Below are 19,728 nucleotides of genomic sequence, written 5' to 3'. Positions count from 1 at the left end.
AAACTAAACTAATATAAACTAAATATACAAACTAATCTTCACTGTGGGAAACAAACATGGTTTTCAGAAAATAAGTCTGTGGTCACATGGTGGTGGTTAGTGTCATACTATTGGTTAGACAGTTTCCCCTTTAATGAGGTTGACAGTTAAAACTGTCTCTTACATTAGACTGAGTCACACAGAGACTCCAGCTGTGCAGAGAACAGACACAAACCTACAACTGAGATAACAGCAGACTTTACAGCAGTAGAAGTTACAACAGTAGAAGTTACAGCAGTAGAAGTTACAGTAGTAGAAGTTACAACAGTAGAGGTTACAACAGTAGAAGTTAAAACATTAGCAGTTACAACAGTAGAAATTACAACAGTAGAAGTTACAACAGTAGAAGTTACAACAGTAGAAGTTACAGCAGTAGAAGTTACAGCAGTAGAAGTTACAGCAGTAGAAGTTACAACAGTAGAAGTTACAACAGTAGAAGTTACTGCATTTGAACACACGTGTGTAAAGATGTCAGAGGAAATCTCTGAAAACAGCGATGGATTTAGAGGCAAAAAAATAAATGAAATAGAGGCCATGGATTTTAATGATCAAATATACAACAACGAAAGACACATCATGCCCTGCAAGAAGGATGGAGTTGGTGATCAACATTCAGGTAACAGTTTATCCTGGTGTAGTGCTTGACACTGACACATACTTACACCCCAACACACATGCACATGCACCCGCACACACACACAACTTTATTGCACTAAATTTCCTACACTGACTATATGCATACACACTGGATTCTACAACAGGCTCACACATACTGACACTGACACCACACACAACTTAAATACAGACATTTCTCATTTACATAAATATTCACACCCAAGTCAATACATGTTAGAATCACGTTTGGCAGCGATTACAACTGTGAGTCTCTGGGTAAGTCTCTAAGAGCTTTTTCTTTTCAAAATTCTTCAAGCTCTGTCAAATTGGTTGTTGATCATTGCTTGGCAACCATTTTGAAGTCTTGCCATAGATTTGCAAGCAGATTTAGATCACAACTGTAACTTTGCAAACTCCAGTGTAGATTTGGTCTTGTGTTCTTGGTTGTCTGGTGGAAAGCAGACTGAACCAGGTTTTCTTCTAGGATGTTTCCTGTACTTAGCTCCATTCTATAATTTTTTTATCCTGAAAAACTCCCCAGTCCTTAACAATTACAAGCATACCGATAACATGATGCAGCCACCACTATGATTTAAAATATTGAGAGGTACTCATTAATGTGTTGTGTTGGATTGCCCCCCTGTATTCAGGACAAAAAGTGAATTGCTTTGCCACATTTTTTTGCAGTATTACTTTAGTGCCTTGTTGCAAACAGGATGCATGTTTTGGAATATTTTTTATTCTGTACAAGCTTCCTTCTTTTCACTCTGTCAAGTAGGTTAGTATTGTGGAGTAACTACAATGTTGATCCATCCTCAGATATCACCCTTCCGTATCTGTGGTGAAATGTGGCAGAGCTAGAGCGATGTTTGTCAGACCATGAGACATCCTAAAAATCGGTCTTCTCTCAAAATCTTACGTAGCATCTGAACGGTTTGGCCTACAAACTATTATAACCACTCTATTGAAAGATGAGACTCTCACAAACGGGATGGGGTTCTCCATTTAGGACGTCCACAAGACTCACAAGACTCTGAAGGTCCCCAGTACCAGTTTAAAACATTTATGGACGTATATATGGAGATAGTTTAGTGCCTAAAATAAGGGATAAATATATATAAAAAAAATACATGTTTCCTGATCTTTCTAAAATCTCTCAGATTTAGGGCACTTCAGAACAAACTTCCTTTTGATTTTTTTGGTGACTATCTGTTGATCCATGTAGTGAATCTGTTATTCAATGTGTTTCTATTGGCTAATAGCGGAAATGCCAAATTCAATGCTTCATGCAATCATTTTTTTCAATATTTTTTATACATTAACGGGTCTTAAAATTATAAATCAAATAGCTAAATAATCCTTGGTATCTTAAAACAATTCCATATGTTGGCTCAGACCCTCCCCCCCTCCCCCGGCTCAGACCCTCCCCCCCTCCCCCCCTCCCCCGGCTCAGACTGTAGAGGGTTAAACACTATAATTACACACAGAGTGATTCATTGCAACTTATTATGTGACTTGTTAAGCAAATGATTCCTGAGATTTTTTAGGTTGAAGTGGTTGAATACTTATTGAATCAAAACATTTCAGTTTTTCATTTTATATATAAAAATATTATGTTATAACAGGTCAGTATATATATATATATATATATATATATATATATATATATAAAACATAATTCCTCTTTGACATTATGGGGTATTGTGTGCAGGTCAGTGACAAAACATCATTTAAAAGTCAGTCAGTAACAACAAAATGTGGAAAAAGGCACTTTTCTGATGGCACTAGCTACCTCTATTACCTCGTACCCCTTCACATTGGCTTGGTACTGTTACTCCCTGTACATAGCTACCTCTATTACCTCGTACCCCTTCACATCAGCTTGGTACTGTTACTCCCTGTACATAGCTACCTCTATTACCTCGTACCCCTCACATCTGCTTGGTACTGGTACTCCCTGTACATAGCTACCTCTATTACCTCGTACCCCTACACATCAGCTTGGTACTGTTACTCCCTGTACATAGCTACCTCTATTACCTCGTACCCCTTCACATCTGCTTGGTACTGGTACTCCCTGTGCATAGCTACCTCTATAACCTCGTACCCCTACACATCAGCTTGGTCCTGGTACTCCCTGTACATAGCTACCTCAATTACCTCGTACCCCTACACATCAGCTTGGTCCTGGTACTCCCTGTATATACAGTGCATTCAGAAAGTATTCACACCCCTTGACATTTTCCACATTTTGTTACGTTACAGCCTTATTCTAAAATGTATTTAATTGTCACGTCCTGGCCAGTATAAGGGTTAATTAGTATTGTAGTTTGGTCAGGACGTGGCAGAGGGTATTTGTTGTATGTGGTTCAGGGTGGTGTGTTTGTTAAAACCTGTTGGGGCTAGGGGGCAGTATTTACACGGCCGGATAAAAAACGTACCCGATTTAATCTGGTTACTAATCCTACCCAGTAACTAGAATATTCATATACTTATTATATATGGATGGAAAACACCCTAAAGTTTCTAAAACTGTTTGAATGGTGTCTGTGAGTATAACAGAACTCATTTGGCAGGCAAAAACCTGAGAGATTCCTTTACAGGAAGTGGCCTGTCTGAGCATTTATTTGCTTTCTTTGACATCTCTTCCAAAAACTAAGCATCTCTGCTGTTACGTGACACTTCCCACGTCTCCAATGGGGTCTCAGAGCCCGGGAAAAACCTGAATGACGTAATTCAAAGCCCTTGCTGAAACACACGAGCGCTTTTGCTAAGTGGTCTATCAGCAGACAAAAGGTTTAGGCGAGCGCACTGCCCGCCCCCGCCTTTCTGTTTTTCCCTCTATTTACAGACAGGCAGATTCCCGGTCGGAATATTATCGCTTTTCTACGAGATAAATTGCATAAAAATTGATTTTAAACAGCGGTTGACATGCTTCGAAGTACGATAATGGAATATTTAGAAATGTTTTGTCACGTTATGCGCCATGCGCTCGACCGTGATTTACCAATCTGATAGTGTCTAGAACTCACGAACAAAACGTCGCTGATGGAACATAACGATGGATTATTTGGGACCAAACCTACATTTGTTATTGAAGTAGAAGTCCTGGGAGTGCATTCTGATGAAGAACAGGAAAGGTAAGACCATTTTTCTTATAGGAAATATGATTTTGGTGAAGGCTAAACTTGCCGGGTGTCTAAATAGCTAGCCCGTGATGGCTGGGCTATGTACTTAGAATATTGCAAAATGTGCTTCATCCGAAAAGCTATTTTAAAATCGGACATATCGAGTGCATAGAGGAGTTCTGTATCTATAATTCTTAAAATAATTGTTATGCTTATTGTGAACGTTTATCGTGAGTAATTTAGTAAATTGTTAGTAAATTCCCCGGAAGTTTGCGGGGGATATGCTTTTTCTGAACGTCACATGCTAATGTAAAAAGCTGTTTTTTGATATAAATATGAACTTGATTGAACAGACATGCATGTATTGTATAACATAATGTCCTAGGTGTGTCATCTGATGAAGATCATCAAAGGTTAGTGCTGCATTTAGCTGTGATTTGGGTTTTGTGACATTATATGCTAGCTTGAAAAATGGGTGTCTGATTATTTCTGGCTGGGTACTCTGCTGACATAATCTAATGTTTTGCTTTCGTTGTAAAACCTTTTGAAATCGGACAGTGTGGTTAGATTAACGAGAGTCTTGTCTTTAAATAGCTGTAAAATAGTCATATGTTTGAGAAATTGAAGTAATACCATTTCAAAGGTTTTGAAAATCGCGCCACAGGATTCAACTGGCTGTTACGTAGGTGGGACGATTTGGTGCCACCTAGCCCAGAGAGGTTAAAAGGGTGTTTGATTTAGTATTTCTGGGGTTTTGGTTTATGGTCTGGGTTTATGTATTTCTATGTGGAGTCTAGTGAGTGTATTTCTATGGTTGATTAATTGGGGTTGGGACTCTCAATTGAAGGCAGGTGTTTTCTCTTTGCCTTTGATTGAGAGTCCCATATATTGGGGTGTGTTTGTGATTCGTGGGAGATTGTTCTGAGCTTAGCCTTGTGCCTAGCCAGACTGTTTTGTTGTTCGTGGTTTCGTTTTGTTGTTTTGGAGTGTTCGTTTTGATTTAATAAATGTTCAAAATGAACAACCGCATGCCTGCTGCGTTTTGGTCCTCCTTCACCGACGACAACCGTGACATTAATACACATTTTTCCTTATCAATCCACACACAAAACCCCATAACGACAAAGCAAAAACAGTTTTTTAGACATTTTTGCAAATTTATAACAAAAACAAACACAGAAATACATTATATATATAAGTATTCAGACACTTTATGAGACTCAAAATTGAGCTCAGGGGCATCATGTTTCCATTGGTCATCCTTCGAAATGTTTCTACAACTTTATTGGAGTCCACCTGTGGTAAACTCAATTGATTCAACATGATTTAGAAATGCACACACCTGTCTATATAAGGTCCCACAGTTGACAGTGCATATCAAAGCAAAAACAAAACCATGAGGCCGAAGGAATTGTCCTTAGTGCCCCAAGACAGGACTGTGTTGAGGCACAGATCTGGGGAAGGGTACCATAACATTTCTGCAGCATTGAAGGTCCCGAAGAATACAGGAACACAGTGGCCTCCATCATTCTGAAATGGAAGAAGTTTGGAATCAACAAGACTCTTCCTAGAGCTGGCCGCCCGGCCAAACTGAGCAATCGAGGGAGAAGGGCCTTGGTCAGGGAGGTGACCAAGAAACCGATGGTCACTCTGATAGAGCTCTAGAGTTCCTCCATGGAGATGGGAGAACCTTCCAGAAGGACAACCATCTCTGCAGCACTCCGCCAATCAAGCCTTTATGGTAGAGTGGCCAGACGGAAGCTACTCCTCAGTAAAAGGCACTTGTCAGCCCGCTTAGAGATTGCCAAAAGGCACCTAAAGACTCTCAGACCATAAGAAACAAGATTCTCTGGTCTGATGAAACCAAGATTGAACTCAGTGACATAGTCCAGAGCTATGTGTGACCAGGGGTGACTGGGTATGGGAAGAGGGTGAAGCAGACCGGAAGTGGGTTTAGTGGAGGTTGTGTTACGGGCACAGACCGAGCAGGCTGAGACAAACTCCTGGGCATCTCTCTCTATAGTGGGCCACCAAAAGCACTGACGCAGAAAGGCGAGGGTCCGGTTCATACCAGGGTGACAGGTGAGGCGGGTAGAATGGGCCCACTGAAGAACATCAGAGCGAACAGAATCGGGAGCAAATAGAGCCAGGTCAAGCTGGTTCTGCTGAGCCTGCCGGATACGGGACTCGATCTCCCAGGGGACGGCGGCAACGATGCACAATGGAATCTGGTTCGGAACCAGTGTTGTCGGCGGTAACTTGCGGGAGGCTTGGTATTCCAAGAACCGGGGCGATAAGTAAGTGTGAAATTGAATCTACCGAAGAACAAGGCCCATCTGGCTTGCCGGGAGTTCAGACAATTGGCGGTTTTTGTGGTCTGCCCACATGATTAACTTCTTATGGATGGGTGGCAGTATTGAGTAGCTTGGATGACTGACATGCCCAGAGTAAAGTGCCTGCTACTCTGGCCCAGAAGCTAAGATATGCATATTATTAGGTATTATTAGATTTGGATGGGAAACACTCTGAAGGTTCTAAAACTGTTTGAATTATGTCTGTGAGTATAACAGAACTTATTTGGCAGGCGTAACCCCGCGGACAAACAATCCAGGATTTTTTTTTTTGAGGTCACTCTCTCTTCAATGGGCTTTCATTGAGAATCTAGAATTTTAAGGCAGTTGCTTGCAGTTCCTATCGCTTCCACTGGATGTCAATAGTCTTTAAAAATTGGTTGATGTTTTTCATTTGTGTAATGAAGAAGTAGCCCTGTTCAGAATGAGGGTAGAGGGAAGTGTACTTTTTGATAGAGGCGTGCGACCTGAAAAGCACACCACTTTGTTTTCCTCCGGTATTGAACGCAGTTTATCCCGTCTTAAATTTGATCGATTATTTACTTAAAAAATACCTAAAGTTGTATTAGGAAAGTTGCTTGAAGTGCTGGGACAAAGATTACAGGTAACTTATGAGAGATTTTGCAGTCATATTGCGCAAGTTGCTCCCGGTGTTTTTCCTGGATCAAACGTGGACATTTTGGATATATAACGATGGAATTAATCGAACAAAAGGACCATTTGCGATGTTCATGGGACATATTGGAGTGCCAACAGAAGAAGCTCGCCAAAGGTAAGGCATGAATTATATGTTATTTCTGAGTTTTGTGTCGCGCCTGACGGGATGAAATATGATTGTCAGTGTTTGTTTGATGGGGTGCTGTCCTCAGATTATAGCATGGTTTGCTTTCGCCGTAAGGCCATGTTGAAATCTGACATGGTGGCTAGAAAAACAAGACGTTCAGCTTTAATTTGGTGTATTGCACTTGAAAGTTAAATATATATATTTTTAAAATTGAATTTGGCGCTCTGCCATTTCACCGGATGTTGTCAAATCAATCCCGTTAATGGGATTTCAGCCATAAGAGGTAACCATGGATGGCCAAGAACCAGGGGAGAGTGAGGACAGTCGATTATGTGCAAACTGATCCTTTGCTGGTGGTCTCCAGAGAGATGCAGGATGACAGGGACGGTCCTCTCCCAGAGACACTTTATTCCAAGATGGCGTAGCAGTTCAGACGTCCTTAGTCCTCCTCTTGTCGTGTCCCGTGTATATATATATTTACATATCTTTCTTCGCATATCTTTTTACATATTTTTTTTTCTTTCTAAAAACTCAACACACTCTCCTGCAACCCGCCTCACCAATTTAAAAATAAAAAAACGATTATTTACCTCAAATCTGAAATCCACAACAGAAGCTAGCCAGAGGTTAGCCAGTTCACTGGCTAACGTTGGAGTTCAGCTAGCGGTCCTCAGCTATCCATTAGCTCGAAAAGCTATCGCCAGTGTTTGTACAGCGCGACTCAGACCAGAGCATACCGGACCTATTCTCTCTCCATATCTCCAGATTTCTACCGCAGGCTCTGGACTTTCACACCTGGATCTTGCAGCTAGCTAGCTGCTACCCGAGTGACTATTGGCTAACGTCGGTCCCGGAGCTAACATCAGTTATTCCGGAGCTAGCCAGCTGAAGAGTTCCATCAGCCACTCCTGGGCTACAATCACCTATCCGGACCTGCTTTGTGGCCGATGCGGAGCCCCATCGGGCCTTCACGACTGGACTACCGACGTTATCTGCCCGAGGGAGTTATCCAACTGGCCCCTCCGTCGCGACGTAACCTGAACGCCCATCTGCGGCCCGCTAATCGTTAGCTGTCTTATCGGCTGCTATCTGAATAGGTCTATCAGACAATTTTCTTGGGCCACTATAACTATAACTATTTTGCCAATTGGACTGGTCCCCCCTACCACACGGAACCCCACTAATCCACAGACGGAATCGCACGAGGTGACTAAAAACAGATCTCCCTCCATCTACTACCAGCTTGCTACCTATGGCTCGGCTAGCTATCTAATTCTCACTGGACCCTTTGATCACTCGGCTAAGCATGCCTCTCCTTAATGTCAATATGCCTTGTCCATTGCTGTTCTGGTTAGTGTTTATTGGCTTATTTCACTGTAGAGCCTCTAGCCCTGCTCATTAAACCTTATCCAACCTTTCAGTTCCTCCACCCACACATGCTATGACCAAATCTTCTGGCTTCGATGATGTTTCTAGAGACAATATCTCTCTCATCATCACTAAATGCCTAGGTTTACCTGCACTGTATTCACATCCTACCATACCTTTGTCTGTACATTATACCTTGAAGCTATTTTATCACCCCAGAAACCTGCTCCTTTTACTCTCTATTCCGGACGTCACAGACGACTAATTCTCATAGCTTTTAGCCGTACCCTTATTCTCCTCCTCCTCTGTTCCTCTGGTGATGTAGAGGTGAATCCAGGCCCTGCAGTGCCTAGCTCCACTCCTATTCCCCAGGCGCTCTCTTTTGATGACTTCTGTAACCGTAATAGCCTTGGTTTCATGCATGTTAACATTAGAAGCCTCCTCCCTAAGTTTGTTTTATTCACTGCTTTAGCACACTCTGCCAACCCGGATATCCTAGCCGTGTCTGAATCCTGGCTTAGGAAGTCCACCAAAATCTCTGAAATATTCATCCCTAACTACAATGTTTTCAGACAAGATAGAATGGCCAAAGGGGGCGGTGTTGCAATCTACTGCAGAGATAGCCTGCAGATTTCTGTCCTACTATCCAGGTCTGTACCCAAACATTTTGAACTTCTACTTTTAAAAATCCATCTCTCTAAAAACAAGTCTCTCACCGTTGCCACCTGCTATAGACCACCCTTGGCCCCCAGCTGTGCTCTGGACCCATATGTGAACTGATTGCCCCCCATCTATCTTCAGAGCTCGTGCTGCTAGGTGACCTAAACTGGGACATGCTTAACACCCTAGCCATCCTACAATCCAAGCTCGATGCCCTCAATCTCACACAAATTATTAATGAACCCACCAGGTACCACCCCAAAGCCGTAAACACGGGCACCCTCATAGATATCATCCTAACCAACTTGCCCACTAAATACACCTCTGCTGTTTTCAACCAAGATCTCAGCGATCACTGCCTCATTGCCTGCATCCGTAAAGGGTCAGCGGTCAAACGACCTCCACTCATCACTGTCAAACGCTCCCTGAAACATTTCAGCGAGCAAGCCTTTCTAAACGACCTGGCCCGGGTATCCTGGAAAGGATATTGACCTCATCCCGTCAGTAGAGGATGCCTGGAATATTTTTTTAAAAATGCCTTCCTCACCATCTTAAATAAGCATGCCCCATTCAAGAAATGTAGAACCAGGAACAGATATAGCCCTTGGTTCTCTCCAGACCTGACTGCCCTTAACCAACACAAAAACATCCTGTGGCGTTCTGCATTAGCATCGAATAGCCCCCGTGATATGCAGCTTTTCAGGGAAGTTAGAACCCAATATACACAGGCAGTTAGAAAAGCCAAGGCTAGCTTTTTCAAGCAGAAATTTGCTTCCTGCAACACAAACTCAAAAAAGTTCTGGGACACTGTAAAGTCCATAGAGAATAAGAACACCTCCTCCCAACTGCCCACTGCACTGAGGATAGGAAACTCTGTCACCACCGATAAACCCACTATAATTGAGAATTTCAATAAGCATTTTTCTATGGCTGGCCATGCTTTCAACCTGGCTACCCCTACTGCAGTCAACAGCACTGCAGCCCCCACAGCTGCTCGCCCAAGCCTTCCCCATTTCTCCTTCTCCCAAATCCATTCAGCTGATGTTCTGAAAGAGCTGCAAAATCTGGACCCCTACAAATCAGCTGGGCTAGACAATCTGGACCCTTTCCTTCTAAAATTATCTGCCGAAATTGTTGCAACCTTTATTTCTAGCCTGTTCAACCTCTCTTTCGTGTCGTCTGAGATTCCCAAAGATTGGAAAAGCAGCTGCTGTCATCCCCCTCTTCAAAGGAGGGGACACTCTTGACCCAAACTGTTACAGACCTTTATCTACCCTACCCTGCCTTTCTAAGGTCTTCGAAAGCCAAGTCAAGAAACAGATTACCGACCATTTTGAATCCCACCGCACCTTCTCCGCTGTGCAATCTGGTTTCAGAGCTGGTCATGGGTGCACTTCAGCTGTATACATCAATGATGTCACTCTTGCTGCTGGTGAGTCTCTGATCCACCTCTACGCAGACGACACCATTCTGTATACTTCTGGCCCTTCTTTGGACACTGTCTTAACAACCCTCCAGACGAGCTTCAATGCCATACAACTCTCCTTCCGTGGCCTCCAACTGCTCCTAAATACAAGGAAAACTAAATGCATGCTTTTCAACCGATCGCTGCCTGCACCTGCCCGCCTGTCCAGCATCACTACTCTGGACGGTTCTGACTTATGGACAACTACAAATACCTAGGTGTCTGGTTAGACTGTAAACTCTCCTTCCAGACTTACATCAAACATCTCCAATCCAAAGTTAAATCTAGAATTGGCTTCCTATTTCGCAACAAAGCATCCTTCACTCATGCTGCCAAACATACCCTCGTAAAACTGACCATCCTACCGATCCTCGACTTCGGCGATGTCATTTACAAAATAGCCTCCAATACCCTACTCAACAAACTGGATGCAGTCTATCACAGTGCCATCCGTTTTGTCACCAAAGCCCCATATACTACCCACCACTGCGACCTGTACACTCTCATTGGCTGGCCCTCGCTTCATAATCGTCGCCAAGCCCACTGGCTCCAGGTCATCTACAAGACCCTGCTAGGTAAAGTCCCCCCTTATCTCCGCTCACTGGTCACCATAGCAGCACCCACCTGTAGCACGCGCTCCAGCAGGTATATCTCTCTGGTCACCCCCAAAGCCAATTCCTCCTTTGGCCGTCTCTCCTTCCAGTTCTCTGCTGCCAATGACTGGAACGAACTACAAAAATCTCTGAAACTAGAAACACTTATCTCCCTCACTAGCTTTAAGCACCAGCTGTCAGAGCAGCTCTCAGATCACTGCACCTGTACATAGCCCATCTATAATTTAGCCCAAACTACTACCTCTTCCCCTACTGTATTTATTTATTTTGCTCCTTTGCACCCCATTATCTCTATTTCTACTTTGCACTTTCTTCTACTACAAATCTACCATTCCAGTGTTTTACTTGCTATATTGTATTTACTTTGCCAACATGGCCTTTTTTTTGCCTTTACCTCCCTTATCTCACCTCATTTCCTCACATTTGTATATAGACTTATTCTTCTACTGTATTTTTGACTGTATGTTTGTTTTACTCCATGTGTAACTCTGTGTTGTATGTTGTCGAACTGCTTTGCTTTATCTTGGCCAGGTCGCAATTGTAAATGAGAACTTGTTCTCAACTTGCCTACCTGGTTAAATAAAGGACTTGTTCTCAACTTGCCTACCTGGTTAAATAAAGGACTTGTTCTCAACTAGCCTACCTGGTTAAATAAAGGACTTGTTCTCAACTTGCCTACCTGGTTAAATAAAGGTGAAATAAAAAATAAAATAAAAAGACGGGCGAGGAGCGTTGTGAACTGATGAGTGGCAAAGGATACTTGTTCTTCACTGTGATATTATTCAGCCCATGGAAGTCAATGCACGGCCTCTGTGACCCATCATTCTTATTTACAAAGAAACACCAGCACCCACGTGAGGGGAAGAAGGCCTGACATGTCCTGCAACCAGGGAATCCTAGATGTTCTTCTCCATGGCCTCTTGCTTGGGGCGAGAGAGGTTATATAACCGGCTACAGGGGAGAGGAGCTCCAGGCTGGAGGTCAATGGTGCAGTCGTACGGCCGATGAGGCGGCAGAGACAGGGCGTGGTGCTAGCTGAACACAGGAGCTAGATTGTGACACACTGGAGGAACTGATGACAGGTCCGGAGGTTCTGGAATGAACTGGGGCAAAGACAAGGCATGGGCAAGGGCAGAATGTAGACAATTTGAGTGACAAAATTAACTCCAAGTGGTTGCCCTTCCGGCGGTCCAGTCGATCTGAGGGTTGTGCAGCTTTAACCATGGATGGCCAAGAACCAGGGGAGAGTGAGGACAGTCAATTATGTGGAAACTGATCCTTTCCTGGCAGTTTCCAGAGAGATGCAGGATGACAGGGACGGTCCTCTCCCAGACACGGACGAGGAGCTGTCCGTTGTGAGCGTTGGCATCAAGGTGTGAATCGAGTGGAACAGTGTACCAAGCCCAACTGGGTAACGACACCAGGGTCCAGGAAACTCTCGTCGGCGCCTGAGTCAGTGAGAGCAGGCAGAGGAAAAGCCTGGCTCTGCCACGCGAGGGCGCCGTCAAGCAGGGGTCTGGGGGGGAGATGGGCAGGCGATTTGGCTCAACAGTATATCCCCCACTACTGCTGAGCACCACTTTTGCTGGACGCAGGGAACAAGTGGAGACAAAGTGACCAACCTGGCCACAGAACAGGCAGGTTCTAGTGCTGATTTGCCGCTGCCTCTCCTTTGGAGAGAGACGGGCCCGGCCGAGCTACACGGTGGCAGCCAGTCAGGAAGGAAATCTTGACCCGTTCACTAGCATAAGAGTTGGGCTGCTGCTCGAATACCAGTGAACATTGTACCAAAAAGGCTCTGTGTGTAGATTGATGAAGACAATTTCATGGATGAGGGAACAAAAAATCAATTGAATCCATTTTAGAATAAGGCGTAACAAAATGTAGAAAAAGTCAAGAGGTCTGAAATACTTTCCAAATGCACTGTAACCATGTTATTTTGACTTGTTATTCTTCTTTGTTTATTCACTGTGTATTTATTCCTTGTATCACTATTTTAAATGTTGTATCTTTAATTCTGCATTGTTGGAAAAGGATCCGTAAATCAGCATTAGCATACACCTGTTGTTTATGAAGCGATATTCTGCAAGAGGTTCTGGAAGTCAAGCAGTATAAAATGTGAGGTTCTGGAACTCAGGTCTGGTGTTCTGTTCCGTGTGTATTTCCCTCACTGATTCAAAGAGCGAATGGACACAAAAGCAGACGCCAATATAACGCAGATAAAGAGTAAATTCTTATGGTAAAAATTTGTGTTTCAGTGTTTTGTCAGTGGTGGAAGAGATACTCTGGAGCTGCTGCAGTGTGTCTGGGGCTGCTGTGTGTTCTCCTACTGGCTGGGATCATAGGCCTGTTACTCTACCGTGAGTTGATATGTTCTCACTCAAACATTCTTCATCATCAGTGGTGTAACGACCAGGGTTCAATTACATTTACATTCCAGTCAATTCCATTCAGAAAGTAAGACAAATTCCAATTCCAAAAATTGTTACCTTTTCAACGTTACCTTGTTCAATGATCTCATTATTTCAGAGAGAAACCAACTGACCAATTATAACAGCCTGACCAATGAGAGAGACCAGTTACAGACCAGCGACAGCAACCTGACTGCAGAGAGAGACCAGCTACAGACTAGCAACAACACGCTGACCAGAGAGAGAGACCAGCAACAGATCAGATACAACACCCTGACCAGAGAGAGAGACCAGCAACAGATCAGATACAACACCCTGACCAGAGAGAGAGACCAGCTACAGATCAGATACAACACCCTGACCAAAGAGAGAGACCAGCAACAGACCAGATACAACACCCTGACCAGAGAGAGAGGCCAGCTACAGAAAGAGATAGAACATCTGAAACAATCTTCAGTTGAGAAAGGTGAGTCAAATAGTCTCATTACTGTTTCGTTTGACAGTCTCTGTATCAGTTCACATGTCACTTACAGACAGGAATTTAACTTATATTAAATGAAAAATGATGCTTCCAAACCATCCATTAGTTAGTGTCTTCCTTGAGTGTTTGATTGATACTTAATTCAATGTTGTATTAAAGTGACTAAAGCAAGAAATGTTCAACTTACAGTGTGTCTTCAAGGATGGAAGAAGCTTGGTAGCAGTTGTTACTACGTCTCTACTGAGTACAAATCCTGGGAGGAGAGCAGACAGGACTGCAGAAATAGAGGAGCAGACCTGGTGGTCATCAACAGCCAAGAGAAACAGGTGTGTGAGAGATAGAAACAAAGAGAGAGACAGGGATGCAGCTTAAGCCCCACCCTCTTCAACATATATATCAACGAATTGACGAGGGCACTAGAGCAGTCCGCAGCCCCGGTCCTCACCGTACTAGAATCTGAAGTCAAATGTCTACTGTTTGCTGATGATCAGGTGCTTCTGTCCCCAACCAAGGAGGGCCTACAGCAGCACCTAGATCTTCTGCACAGATTCTGTCAGACCTGGGCCCTGACAATAAATCTCAGTAAGACCATGAATACAAATTCCATCGAGACACCGTTGCCCTAGAGCACACAAGAAACTATACATACCTCGGTCTAAACATCAGCGCCACAGGTAACTTCCACAAAGCTGTGAACGATCTGAGAGACAAGGCAAGAAGGGCCTTCTATGCCATCAAAAGGAACATAAAATTGACATACCAATTAGGATCAGGATTTTTTTTAATCAGTTATAGAAACCATTGCCCTTTATGGTTGTGAGGTCTGGTGTCCGCTCATCAACCAAGAATTCACAAAATGGGACAAACATCAAATTGAGACTCTGCATACATCATTCTTTAAAAAATATCCTCTGTGTACAACGTAAAACACCAAATAATGCATGCAGAGCAGAAAAAATCCAGAAAAGAGTCATTGAATTCTACAATCACCTAAAAGGAAGCGATTCCCAAACCTTCCATAACAAAGCCATCACCTACAGAGAGATGAACCTGGAGAAGAGTCCCCTAAACATGCTGGTCCTGGGGCTCTGTTTACAAACACAAACAGACCCCGCAGAGCCCCAGGACAGCAACACAATTACACCCAACCAAATCATCAGAAAACAAAATGATAATTACTTGGCACATTGGAAAGAATGAACAAACAAACTGAGCAAACTAGAATGTTATTTGGCCCTAAACAGAGAGTACACAGTGGCAGAATACCTGACCACTGACTGACCCAAACTCAAGGAAAGCATAGCCTTGCTATTGAGACAGGCCGACGTAGGCAGACCTGGCTTTCAAGAGAAGACAGGCTATGTGTAAACTGCCCACAAAATGAGGTGGAAACTGAGCTGCACTTCCTAACTTCCTGCCCAATGTATGAACCTATTAGAGACACATATTTCCCTCAGATTACACAGACCCACAAAGAATTTGAAAACAAACCCAATTTTGGTAAACTCCCAAATCTACTGGGTGAAATTCCAGTGTGTCATCACAGCAGCAAGATTTGTGACCTGTTGCCACAAGAAAAGGGCAACCAGTGAAGAACAAAAACAATGTTTATGTTTATTTATTTTCCCTTTTTTACTTTAACTACGTGCAAATGATATGACATTTGAAATGTCTTTATTGTATTGGAACTTTTCTAAGTGTAATGTTTACTGTTCATTTGTATTGTTAATTTCACCTTTGTTGATTATCTAGTTCACTTGCTTTGGCAATGTTAATATATGTTTCCCAATAAAGCTCTTAAATTGAAATTAAATGAATTGAGAGTTAGAGACAGAGAGAGACAGAGAGAGAGACACACATAGTAATGGCTATGTATTAACAATGTTGAATCTCTTCCACAATTACAGACATTAGTCAATTGGTTATGCGGGGTAAAGAAGTATGTCTGGATTGGTCTGACTGACTCTGCTACTGAGGGGACCTGGAAATGGGTGGACGACACACCACTGACCACAAAGTAAGAAATTCATGAATTCTGTGTCACCATGACATCACTGTCTGGAGTAGTATCTGTCTGGAGTAGTGTCTGATTCTATGTGTTGTTTATCCTACAGGTATTGGAACAGTGGACAGCCTGATTCTATGTGTTGTTTCTCCTACAGGTATTGGAACAGTGGACAGCCTGATTATATGTGTTGTTTTTTCTACAGGTATTGGAACAGTGGACAGTCTGATTCTATGTGTTGTTTCTCCTACAGGTATTGGAACAGTGGACAGCCTGATTCTATGTGTTGTTTCTTCTACAGGTATTGGAACAGTGGACAGTCTGATTCTATGTGTTGTTTCTTCTACAGATATTGGAACAGTGGACAGCCTGATTCTATGTGTTGTTTCTTCTACAGATATTGGAACAGTGGACAGTCTGATTCTATGTGTTGTTTCTTCTACAGATATTGGAACAGTGGACAGCCTGATTATATGTGTTGTTTCTCCTACAGGTATTGGAACAGTGGACAGCCTGATTCTATGTGTTGTTTCTCCAACAGGTATTGGAACAGTGGACAGTCTGATTCTATGTGTTGTTGCTCCTACAGGTATTGGAACAGTGGACAGTCTGATTATATGTGTTGTTTCTCCTACAGGTATTGGAACAGTGGACAGCCTGATTCTATGTGTTGTTTCTCCTACAGGTATTAGAACAGTGGACAGTCTGATTCTATGTGTTGTTGCTCCTACAGGTATTGGAACAGTGGACAGTCTGATTATATGTGTTGTTTCTCCTACAGGTATTGGAACAGTGGACAGTCTGATTCTATGTGTTGTTTCTCCTACAGATATTGGAACAGTGGACATCCTGATTCTATGTGTTGTTTCTCCTACAGGTATTGGAACAGTGGACAGTCTGATTCTATGTGTTGTTTCTCCTACAGGTATTGGAACAGTGGACAGTCTGATTCTATGTGTTGTTTCTTCTACAGGTATTGGAACAGAGGACAGCCTGATTCTGTGTTGTTTCTTCTACAGTTATTGGAACAGTGGACAGTCTGATTCTATGTGTTGTTTCTCCTACAGGTATTGGTACAGTGGAGAGCCTAATGGTGGAGGAGCTGAGAACTGTGTGTATTTCTACTCCTGGTCATCAGACAAAGGAGAATGGTGGGACTATTACTGTTACTATGAATACAGATGGATCTGTGAGAAATAGGAATCATCCTCGGTACTCTCAACTGCTAAATAGGATTATGATAAGTACTATCAATCATAAACTATTTTCTGCTTTTTCAACTAAAATGTTCAAGTACATACAATATATAGCAATACAAATGTATTATACATTATAATAAAAATAACAAAACATATGCAATAACAATACAATGAACTGATAACAGAAGGACTGTTATCTTTATTGTCGTAGTAATTCACCACTAAGGACTCAAATTCAAAGGAAATGAATCCTGAGTTCACTGTTCAGCTACTGTAGGTTATTCTCCATATGGCTGAGTTCACTGTTCAGCTACTGTAGGTTATTCTCCATATGGCTGAGTTGACTGTTCAGCTACTGTAGGTTATTCTCCCATATGGCTGAGTTGACTGTTCAGCTACTGTAGGTTATTCTCCCATACGGCTGAGTTGACTGTTCAGCTACTGTAGGTTATTCTCCCATATGGCTGAGTTCACTGTTCAGCTACTGTAGGTTATTCTCCATATGGCTGAGTTGACTGTTCAGCTACTGTAGGTTATTCTCCATATGGCTGAGTTGACTGCTCAGCTACTGTAGGTTATTCTCCATAGGGCTGAGTTGACTGTTCAGCTACTGTAGGTTATTCTCCATATGGCTGAGTTGACTGCTCAGCTAATGTAGGTTATTCTCCATACGGCTGAGTTGACTGTTCATCTACTGTAGGTTATTCTCCATATGGCTGAGTTGATTGTTCAGCTACTGTAGGTTATTCTCCATATGGCTGAGTTGACTGTTCAGCTACTGTAGGTTATTCTCCATATGGCTGAGTTGACTGCTCAGCTACTGTAGGTTATTCTCCATAGGGCTGAGTTGACTGTTCAGCTACTGTAGGTTATTCTCCATATGGCTGAGTTGACTGCTCAGCTAATGTAGGTTATTCTCCATACGGCTGAGTTGACTGTTCATCTACTGTAGGTTATTCTCCATATGGCTGAGTTGACTGTTCAGCTACTGTAGGTTATTCTCCCATACGGCTGAGTTGACTGTTCAGCTACTGTAGGTTATTCTCCATATGGCTGAGTTGACTGTTCAGCTACTGTAGGTTATTCTCCATATGGCTGAGTTGACTGTTCAGCTACTGTAGGTTATTCTCCATATGGCTGAGTTGACTGTTCAGCTACTGTAGGTTATTCTCCCATATGGCTGAGTTGACTGTTCAGCTACTGTAGGTTATTCTCCATATGTCTGAGTTGACTGTTCAGCTACTGTAGGTTATTCTCCCATATGGCTGAGTTGACTGTTCAGCTACTGTAGGTTATTCTCCATATGGCTGAGTTGACTGTTCAGCTACTGTAGGTTATTCTCCATATGGCTGACTTGACTGTTCAGCTACTGTAGGTTATTCTCCATATGGCTGAGTTCACTGTTCAGCTACATGCTACTGTAGGTTATTCTCCATATGGCTGAGTTGACTGTTCAGCTACTGTAGGTTATTCTCCCATATGGCTGAGTTGACTGTTCAGCTACTGTAGGTTATTCTCCATATGGCTGAGTTGACTGTTCAGCTACTGTAGGTTATTCTCCATAGGGCTGAGTTGACTGCTCAGCTACTGTAGGTTACTCTCCATATGGCTGAGTTGACTGTTCAGCTACTGTAGGTTACTCTCCCATATGGCTGAGTTGACTGTTCAGCTACTGTAGGTTATTCTCCATAGGGCTGAGTTGACTGTTCAGCTACATGCTACTGTAGGTTATTCTCCAAACGGCTGAGTTGACTGCTCAGCTACTGTAGGTTATTCTCCAAACGGCTGAGTTGACTGCTCAGCTACTGTAGGTTATTCTCCATAGGGCTGAGTTGACTGTTCAGCTACATGCTACTGTATGTTATTCTCCATATGGCTGAGTTGACTGTTCAGCTACTGTAGGTTATTCTCCCATATGGCTGAGTTGACTGTTCAGCTACATGCTACTGTTGGTTACTCTCCCATATGGCTGAGTTGACTGTTCAGCTACTGTAGGTTACTCTCCCATAGGGCTGAGTTGACTGCTCAGCTACTGTAGGTTATTCTCCATAGGGCTGAGTTGACTGCTCAGCTACTGTAGGTTACTCTCCATATGGCTGAGTTGACTGTTCAGCTACTGTAGGTTACTCTCCCATATGGCTGAGTTGACTGTTCAGCTACTGTAGGTTATTCTCCAAACGGCTGAGTTGACTGCTCAGCTACTGTAGGTTATTCTCCATAGGGCTGAGTTGACTGTTCAGCTACATGCTACTGTAGGTTATTCTCCAAACGGCTGAGTTGACTGTTCAGCTACTGTAGGTTATTCTCCCATATGGCTGAGTTGACTGTTCAGCTACATGCTACTGTAGGTTATTCTCCATATGGCTGAGTTGACTGTTCAGCTACTGTAGGTTATTCTCCCATATGGCTGAGTTGACTGTTCAGCTACTGTAGGATATTCTCCCATGTGGCTGAGTTGACTGTTCAGCTACTGTAGGTTATTCTCCATATGGCTGAGTTGACTGTTCAGCTACTGTAGGTTATTCTCCATATGGCTGAGTTGACTGTTCAGCTACTGTAGGTTATTCTCCATACGGCTGAGTTGACTGTTCAGCTTCTGTAGGTTATT

General features: G+C 43.0%; 1 protein-coding gene across 1 annotated transcript; it reads left to right on the top strand.

Annotated features, from left to right (window-relative positions):
* Positions 1–404: 404 nt before the first annotated feature.
* Positions 405–17,236, top strand: LOC115181968 (C-type lectin domain family 4 member E-like). The gene is made up of 7 exons (XM_029743656.1): positions 405–655; positions 13,283–13,384; positions 13,554–13,728; positions 13,843–13,901; positions 14,106–14,242; positions 15,824–15,933; positions 16,989–17,236. The coding sequence occupies exons 1-7, from the start codon at positions 508–510 to the stop codon at positions 17,119–17,121; spliced, it is 864 nt and encodes a 287-aa protein (XP_029599516.1). The 5' UTR covers positions 405–507; the 3' UTR covers positions 17,122–17,236.
* The last annotated feature ends 2,492 nt before the right edge of the window (positions 17,237–19,728 follow it).

This window comes from Salmo trutta, unplaced genomic scaffold, assembly GCF_901001165.1.
Source record: "Salmo trutta unplaced genomic scaffold, fSalTru1.1, whole genome shotgun sequence".
Lineage (NCBI taxonomy): Eukaryota > Metazoa > Chordata > Actinopteri > Salmoniformes > Salmonidae > Salmo > Salmo trutta.
Note: the sequence above shows the minus strand (reverse complement) of the source record. Positions and strands in the feature narration are given on the sequence as shown.